This window comes from Saccostrea cucullata, unplaced genomic scaffold, assembly GCF_032062105.1.
Source record: "Saccostrea cucullata isolate Sc308-1 unplaced genomic scaffold, CSIRO_AGI_Scuc_v1 ctg2507, whole genome shotgun sequence".
NCBI lineage: Eukaryota > Metazoa > Mollusca > Bivalvia > Ostreida > Ostreidae > Saccostrea > Saccostrea cuccullata.
The window spans coordinates 64,914-74,802 of NW_026936548.1; the positions used below are offsets into that span (position 1 = coordinate 64,914).

Below are 9,889 nucleotides of genomic sequence, written 5' to 3' on the forward strand. Positions count from 1 at the left end.
TCTTGTAAATTAATTGTGTACCTACATGTAAATGGATAAATTAAGTGAAAACCAGGAGGCTTAAGAAAAATACAGATGCTGCCATTCATTGTGAAGGATATATTGAGTCTTTTCCAAATTTGCACTATATCCAATTGAAATATCAGATTCTTTTGTCAGATGAAGTTCATATCACAAAGCTAGATGATTTAATATACCTGATATTTATTTGAGGGATACACTGAATACTTTTGTGGGGATATATTTTACAATTACATGTATACTGAAATCTTTCTTGTAGAAGTTATTCTCATCAAAATAAAGGACTGAAATTAATATAGGTATTACCAGAAGTCTCTGATGAGATTCTGTATCTAAAATTCTGGCTCTACTACTTTGTACTTTTAAAATTCAGTGTAAGATAAAGTTGTTCTTTGACTTCCAACATTTTACATTCTCAAAAGAATTCTAATTTGGTATAAAGTTTTACTGAATTTGTACTAAAACAGTGAGAAAGTGTTTAAAAAGAATTTTTCTTAGTATCCATGGCAACAATGTAAACTGAATCATAACCATAAAAAAAACTCGCTGTGACAACATTATTACATTGTACTCAACCTTTTCATTCAAAATAGGAAAATTCAAAAAAGCAATTCAATAAGAGTAGAATTATTTCAGTAAATTTATACAATTCACCAAGATCAATAATTACATGAATACAATGAGAGTAATATTATTTGAGTTGTGAGAGTTTCAGAGGATTAACAGGCATTCCTTGTTCATTCCATTCCTCAGGGTTAACATCATAGTCCACCATGGCCTTCTGTAAATTCACAAAGCGTCCCAGAATTCCCACTTCCACTATACGCGTATGGAAATCCTTCCAATGAGGTTTAATAAGACTACATCTACCTTCAAACAAATCTGCCTCACGTGACAAACTGTCAAAATACACTATAGAGAAGAACAAGAGACTTCGGTACCTCAAGCGTCCGTCTCGCTCTGCTTCTAACAGTGAACAAAGGTACTTGTCCGTGTTCACATTTCTAATTGGTTCACCTATCAGCAGCATTTCATGAGCATCATCCAGCAGTTCCTGCTTAAAATCTCTCTCAGTGGGGTTTGTTTTGTACAGAAGTCCAAAAAATGATAAAAAGGAAATGTAAATGGAGGCTTTGACTGGATGGTTCTTGCAGTCCTGAATGGTCTCTTGGGCTACTACCTTGTAGTCATTGTAGATATTATAAATATAATTTCCTGAAGAATAAAAACAAAACATCACATTATGTTTTTACCTTCTAACAATTCATCAGTTAACATTAGATTTTGTGAAACACATCCCTTTCCCCTTGAAAATACATTCGAAGAAATGAGCAAAAACTGCAAATAACTGGAATATTTCCAAGTCCAAGGGGCATAACTCTGTCAAAAATTGCTTGATCGTACTCAAAAACAGAACTTAACCTAGATATTCTTATGATAATTTCATTTCTGAATCAGTGTGTGCAACCTCTGCATAGAAGATCAAAGAATATTTGACAGAGTTATGCCCCTTGACTTAGAAAAATTCCAATTACTAGCATTTTCGGTTCATTTTCTTTGTAAATTTATTAAGCACGAACGCACTATTGTTCACTCATCTCCAATTTTATGACATTTTTTCTCCCTACTGTTGAAAACTACAGGGGACTATAGGACTTATTAGGTTTTCTCCACCTCTGTCTGTCCCTGACTATCTTTTGATATTCAAGAACTCTTTGGGCTTCATGCCATCAATATTTGATTTCTCAAAATTTTAATTCATATTCATAACAAGAAAATAGAGTTAAGATATCTGTGATTTATAACATGGAAAGAAATAAACATTATATAATACTTCAAATTAAAGCATTTTTCAGGTTTGAGACTGCGACTCAATAAAATTTCCATTATCTTGTAAAAACATTCTTGCTAAGTTGCTCCATTAATACATGTAGAATTTTGTTCTCCGACTCCTTAATCCCATGAGGACTGGACGGATTTTCAAAGAATTAATTTATTTTCACTGTGTAATCAATAAATATGGGCCCCACCTTAATACACATGTCACAGTTGTTATTAATTTATCTTAATATAAATATGTTTTATGCAATACATTGTATTGTGTTCTGTATTCCAAATGGTGCGCATTGCCAATCGAATACAACTGGTTTTGCAGGTGTGTGAGAGCCACCTGGGAGTGTTTTGTTTTGTACAGGTAAATTTCTAGTTTTAGCATTCCTTTATTTATGACTGACCAATGACCTACCATGGACCAATGGATTTCGCTATACTAATTTATATGCATGTTTTACCAACCCGTGCACTATATAAAGTAAGAAACCTGCCAAATTCCCCACCACAAGCTTCTTCAGCCTTTACAGTAGATGACATATATTTCATGTTTAATCGGATCGATTCAATCAATATACAGAATAATTCATTTCTGATTTAATACTGGATGCCTGGTAAGATGTTCATTAATCTTGTAATTATTTACTTGTTAATTTAATAAATTTATGTTATGACTTTTCGTTAATGTTGAAATGTCTTCATGTTTCGTGTTTGTCTATGCATGTGTATTGTTTTGTATGAGTGTTGTGAGGGTGTTTTTCTATTTTCGATTTTTTTTCTTTATATCCATCATTAAAATATTAAGAGACTGAACCAGTTTTGTTTTAATTCAACAAAGAAAACTGTGACACTAGAACCCCAGATTAATTGGGGGTTGATGAATAACGTATAAGTGGAAATTTTAGCGAGATGCAAAATTAGCGATTTGTCCTTAAAACTGGTATATTTTTAGCCTTGTGTAATTTTAGCGATTTTAAAAAAGCTCACTAATGAAACTATCACAAATGAAGCGCAATTAATTTTTTGAGATTTTAAATTTTGGCAATCTTGGCACCCTTGTTAATAATGCCAAACTTAAATCCTCGCTAAAAATTCTGTTTATACGGTATGGGAATTTCATAATTTTGGAAGAGATAGCTTCTCATCAAAACCATACCCTTAGTTTTTTCTGCTAACGACACACAGGAGGAGAAGTCTTTTACTTTAATGAATTTATGCATGCATTTTCAGATTTTTAATATACAATCAAAAAGGTTTTTCCTGACCTATGCAGAAATCCTGACCCAAGGGCCATGAATATCACAATTTTTGAAAAAAAAAAAACAAAAAATCTGAGCACTGTATATAGACACCCACCCCCTCATGCAGAGTGCGATAATACTTAAGTGGATTTGCACTGGATGGGAAGAAGAAGGAGGAACCCTTGCTCATCATAAGGTCCTTACAGACTTTTTATCTAGTGTCTGCTTTGAAGATAAAAATATCACAAAAGATAAAAAAAAATCATACCATATATTAACCAATTACAGTGTAATTATGTCCCTGATTGAGTGATTCTGTCATACCTACAAGACGATCGCTACATCTATTCGTGTAAGGACGTAAAACAGTATCACAGAGGGAATTCGACTTAGAACTAGTTCTTATTTAAGAGCGTCAAAACAAATCATTGGAAAATTAAATTCAAAGGTTATATTTAATTGTACTCCATTGTCTAAAAGAGTATTCTTACCGATTCTGTCTATTTTCCCTCCTTTCCATTTGTCTGGGAGTGTTGGTTTTACTCTCTGCAGTAGTTTGCCAACAGAGGCCATGCTGGTCGTGCGACTTTCAATGTCTCTCTAAGTTTTTTGAAGGACTTGAGGTGTTCCGAATGGTAATAACGGTATCTGGTCTATTCGGCCACAGATGATTCGGTCCATAAAATACTGTTTAAGCTCATCCGAGATTTTCTGATCATTCGCTCTATGAAATGCGTCAGTTTGTGTATCTGTCTGTCAGAAACTTTTCACATTAAAATGAATTTTGACATCCCTTGAAACGATCTTGGGTGCCAGGCACGAACACTTGTTTCAGTAATAACTTTTTTTTCACCCGCAATAATATAGTACTGCCAAATAAAATTTATTACCGAAACAAGTGTCTTTGTAGATAGAATGTTCTATCGTTAAAATGATATTGTCCTACGGACCCGGTTTAACGATAGAATTCGTTCCGTGTATTCGTAATGTAGCAAAAAGAATAACCCGCATAGTGCATTTACTACGAACAATCTAGAGAGTTCCGAATGTAAACATTTGAATGGAGAGAAAAACGTTGGGAAAATTAATTGGATTTACGTATTTATATGGATTATTTTTTGGGATAAAAGGCATAAGCAATCTCAAAAAGGTTTGTTTTGATTAATTTATAAGTTATTTTCTGTGCAAATCCGTTTGTATCCTTCAAAATCGTTTCGTTGCGATTCTGCAATTTTTTGCTACATTACGAGTATATGGGTGGTATTCTAACTGTGGTGAGGGCTTGTACCGAGACACAGTTAGATTATTCTAACTAGTGTCTTTGGTGCTAGGGAGATATTTAGATGAAGATCTATATTTCAAAGATACAATATTCAGCTGGTATTTAACGTTCTGGATTTTTACATGGTAATTTATTGAGACATAAAATTAATACAATATTTTAAAATATAATTTTTGCTCAGTAGAATGGGAATTAGCTGTTCCAGAAACTTCAAAGAATTTACATGTGACTTTTTTTCTGCAGCATCAGCAGCTGTCTAACGATACTGTATTTACAATAAATGCTTGAAGCCATTAAATCAAAAGTGTATCTCAAATAAACATTTTTTTTTTATAACAGAGTGAATATTCTTCTATATAGCTGCAGATCTGTAGCTCACTGGTCTGGGAAAAAAATGAAACGGACGACCAGAGCTCCAGGACCACCAGCTGAAAAAAGTATATTTATTGTTCACAAAAAGTGCGATGTTTTAGTGGGGTATTTTAGAGGCATATACGTCCTTTTTTCATGATTTTGGGTTCTTGTGTAATCTTATCTAGACTAATTTTTTAAAAAGGTAGAACGCTCGTTTATCACCATATTCAAAACATTCCAAAACAACACTCTTTTAAAGAGATAAAAATGCATTTCGTTTCATACAACTAAAAAGATATACATGTGCATTCGAGGTTTTCTCGGGTTTGACCCATATTAACCCATGATCAATGACCTTGATTTGAACAGTTTGAGTTTAAAATAACTGAGGAAGCTTGCATATATGGAAAAGAAGTTCTCTGTCAGGCTATACTCGTATTGTTCATGAGACCCAACGGTGGTAACCCCTACACCTAGGGTGATAGCGGGTGGGGACATGAGTTGAGCAAACTCGAATATACATATCAAACTGACTAATCATCTAACTGTTGTGAATGTCGTTTACAGGAAGATGATGAAATAAAAAGACAGTGGTTGTTACCCCCACCCCACCCTGACTCCCTTTTTTCGTGTTTGTTTTAAATATCCAGTTGGAAAACTTGAGCTTGTAAAATGCTCCTTTCCATGCTACACAAATGATTCAGTTTCGTATCAATCAATATCCAGTTGGAAAACTTGAGCTTGTAAAATGCTCCTTTCCATGCTACACAAATGATTCAGTTTCGTATCAATGGTGTTTAAGAGTCAAATATAAATCACCGCGAATCTAAATTAAGGTGCCTCGACCCCACACTTTAATGGGTTGAAAATAGATAAACGCAGTTTTTTTTTTCAATTAAAAAACTACATGTATTTGTTTTGCTTAAAGGTTCTTTTATATAAGATTGATAGTTTTATATAATAGTTTCTAGAAGTCCAATAAATGGAAACGCAGCGTGAGTAAAAGGTAGTTTAAAACACATAATTAGTAAATCACTGTATAACTGTTATACATTGGGAAATGCAATTTTTGCCACAAGTATGCCAACTCAATGAGCACAAGCATTCTCAAAGTCTGCCCTTTATCATTGTGTCCTTGAATCTTATATTGACCTCAGAGAACTGGGACGAACACGAAGTCTTTATCATCTAGAAACAATGAAGAGAATAAAAGATTAATGGATCAGATTTAACTTACTTATTGTGACAAAGAGAAGATACAAATATTCTCCCCGATGTGGTGTCTATGTCATTCGTAAACATGTATAATCGTTTAACTAACAAAGGATTATTCAAAGACATAAAATATCCTGGCTCGGTTTACCACATTAAACTTTTCACCTGACTCTGAAGCATTAAAAAAAGGTTGACCGTTAATATTTTTAACGTAATCTATATACATCTTACAATACAGAGCTTAAGGCATCAATTTACACCAACCCCTCAAATGTCTTGGTTTATATTTTCACAAAGACATACTTTTTAGAGACATTGTGAAAAGTGAATATCAGTTTTTTCTACAATGTAGCGACAAACAACGCATCTATCATTACAGTACAAACATATATGCATATCTTATGCGTTTTCATTTCGATGTTCCCTTTCTTTAGTCTTTAAAAATGCTGACCTTGTGTTTAAAGGAAGATTTCTTTTTTAAAAATCCTGATTTATGCATAACATGTTTATACAAAATGTGTTTGTGAAACACTGACTTCCCCGTATGGCAGCCTTTGGCGAAGGTTAAATTGAGTTTATGAGGCGCCGTTTTGGTATTTACTGCCAAAGAGTGATATCACCCATTAGAATAGGTGATATCACCTATTCAATTGGTGACATCGCCTATTCGAATTAGTGATATCACCTATTTAGATTTTGAATAGGTGATATCACCTATTCGAATAAGTGATATTACCCATTTAAATATGTGATATCACATATTTATTTGAATTGGTGATATCACATATCACTTATTCGAATTGATGATCACCTATTGGAAATGAATAGGTGATATCACTAATTTAAATAGGTGATATTACCTATTCGAATAAGTGATATCACCTATTCGAATATAGGAGATATCACTTTTTACCAGTAAATACCAAAACGGCGCCTTATGTCAAATGTATCGTAAACGTCAAGGTCAAATGTTAGAAAATGTTGTTTTCCAAAGAAAGAACTTGTATCAATGAATATACCTGTGAAATATTGAAAGCCAAAGAACCAATCGTTCAAAAGTTTTGCTGGCCAAGGTCAAAGTTTTTTTAAAAAGTAGGTCAAACTCAAATGTCAAGGTCAAAATTTAAAAGCCCTAGCCTTAACAGTTTAAAAGTTATGGCCAAGGTTAAAGTTTTTTCGGAAACAGGCCAAACTCCAAGGTGAGAAAGTCAACATTGAAAAAAGGTCAAATGCACCGTGTATATCCCAAAGTGTGGGGTTTATGCTCTGTTGTGCAGGGAGTATATGCGTTCAAAGCGATAGACAAGGGGTCAATGAGTTACGTTTTTGTCCATTAAACATGATAAAGTATGGTGGGGTGGAATTTTGCCCTGAACGATTACTTTGCCCATTAACCAGTGTCAGGTACAAGTCTACCCCAGTCGACCCTCTGAAACTGATTTGCAGTCCTAAACTTCTGGATGTTGTAAAACACATCTTGTTTTTTCAGCAATAATGGAAATCGTTCCAAAAGATACTTTGATTCATTTTGATTTAGTTTAATTTAATGGTAAGAAATTTTATTTGATGAAAGACAAACTATGCTATGTTAGTCTTAAAAATTAATTTGTACTTATGAAGACGTTACATAAGGGACCAACCACTTTAAAATCATTCATCTAATCCATACAGAAAAAAATCTTCCAGTTCTACATGCAGCTTTGATGTTTATTCAGGAAAACATGCATGTTTATGTCTAATGTATCTATATACATATGTAGTACAGATGCAGAGTTAATGTCACAAAAGACCAAACCCCTTCAGATATTGCAGATTAAATTCAGTCATTTCGAATACAGGATAGACAGTCTCCCTCGGTACTCATTTAGAGTCTTCAATAATTCATGAACTAATCCGAATGAGACTTTGGGTTTGAATGTGCTCTTAGTTATATAATTTGGCATTTCCATTCCCGGAATCCGACATTCACAAATCTCTAGTTATCTTGTATTATTTATTCTCTGGGCAATACTTTGTTAGGGAGAGACAGTAAAAATGTCAAAACGAATATCGAAACATATCACTTTTTCCAATTCAAATTCCTATAAACTCTATGTACGCAAAATGTCAGTAAGTATCAAGACCATTATTGGTAGTTTTACTATCCACACGGCATTGTAGAACAGCCACAAGGATGTAATTTCAATATAGCATGTTATGTATATTATCATCTCACGTTTAGTCTTCCCAGTGTTCAATCAGGAAAGTTTTCAGTTTGAAATTTCTATTAAGGTCGAAGTAAGTTTTTTTTCAATTACATGCAATACTACCCTCAACTTGATCAGTCAAGTAATAAGTAAAATTTTACTACATCGTGTTAATTCCCTTAAGATTATTTTCTATTTTAATCCATTTTTTCCAAACTTTACTTAATAAGTATACATAGCATAATTTTATATACATATATGGTGTACATTTTTTTGAGATGGAATTATTGTGACTATTCGTCAAGAGTTGAATGGTTTGTCGCGACAATTTGAGGGTACGAGAAAACGAAGCGAAGGCTCAAGAGGCGACAGCTCACAGGAGAGGGGAGAGGGGAAATCATTAAATTGTTTAGAATCCCCCGACCATCCACTCTCTGACACTGTATTCCTCACCCCTCCTCTACTCCCCTCGCATTCTAGTTCCCTAAAGAAGCAACGTTTCTCGGTTTCGCGGAGGAAAAGAAATGTGTTAATTACCGATCCGTGTTTTTATGTTTTACTTGTAGTTCGTTTTTCAATCCTTGTTTACAATTTAATGCTTTGACGTCAGGGAATTTAGGCATCTTTTTATTTATACCGTAATCGACATTTTAATCACAACTGTATTATTAAAACAAGAACATTTCTTTTGATGACTATGATTATCAAAACACTGCATAACGCTCTTGCACAATCTATTGACAAACTTAGAATTTTTATGTTTTCAAAATCTCCAGTAAATGATAGGCGTTTCATAATGAAGACGGTTTTATGTGTTTTATTACTTTTGACATTAAAAGATGCCCGTAAGTGTTCAAAGGAATTCGGTTTATAGAATAAAAAACTGAATACATCTGATGAATTTTACATGATAAATTATGCTAGTACCCTGACCATTAAATATTTTTGATCTTCGATTCAAAGTTCTCTTTCAGTAGAAATGAAATATGGTAGGAATCGACATTTGATTCTTTTTTTTCTTTCATTTTCAAATATTTTTCTTAAAGTTTTATTTTTTCATTTTTATAATATTATTTTTTTTTTGTTAAGACAAGTTGCTGAGTCATTCCTTATTTTTTAGTTTCCATATATCTTGATTGAGGAAGGTGAAAATATAAGATTTTTTCCCTATACGATTGAATGCAGAAATGCTATTTAAAGCAAATCAATCGTAATGCGTCACTTTGATTTTTTTTTTCTCCAATTTTGAAAAAAATAATTGTAAATAGACGTTTTAAGGTCACTATGCCATTTACCTCCAAGGATATTTTTTAACAGAATTTTTAGGTTGATTCATTTGGGATTTTAATGAAATGCAGATCTTACTGATTAAATGCATGTAGTACATTACTAATGGACTAGGTTTTGTAATTAAAAACGTCATTAAGAAAGGCTTTTAAAGTCTGCAGCTTGGATTACGTAAATTTTGAATCATCCAACTGTCACTGAACTCAAAGAATCGTAAGACAGTATGCGATTCCTAACCATATATAATCTTATGAAATGAAATGCAGTCTAATTCCCAAGCAATAAAAAAAACTAAAGATAAGGAACAGTGATCGATCTCATAAAAACTATAAACAATGCACATCTGTGAAAAGGACATAAACATAGACCCCTGGAAATCCCAGAGGGAGGATCAGGTGCCCAAGAGGAGTTAACATCCCCTGTTGACCGGTCACACCCGCATTTAGTTGATCCTATATATATGCATTAACATT

The 9,889-nt window shown here is 33.3% G+C and overlaps 1 protein-coding gene across 1 annotated transcript; it reads right to left on the reverse strand.

The window, feature by feature from the left end:
- Nucleotides 1–632: 632 nt before the first annotated feature.
- Nucleotides 633–3,726, reverse strand: LOC134245795 (mitochondrial import inner membrane translocase subunit Tim29-like). The gene is made up of 2 exons (XM_062728046.1): nucleotides 3,584–3,726; nucleotides 633–1,236 (listed from the first exon to the last, which is right to left on the reverse strand). Exons 1-2 carry the CDS (start codon nucleotides 3,663–3,665, stop codon nucleotides 713–715), a joined length of 606 nt encoding a protein of 201 aa, XP_062584030.1. The 5' UTR covers nucleotides 3,666–3,726; the 3' UTR covers nucleotides 633–712.
- Nucleotides 3,727–9,889: the final 6,163 nt, after the last annotated feature.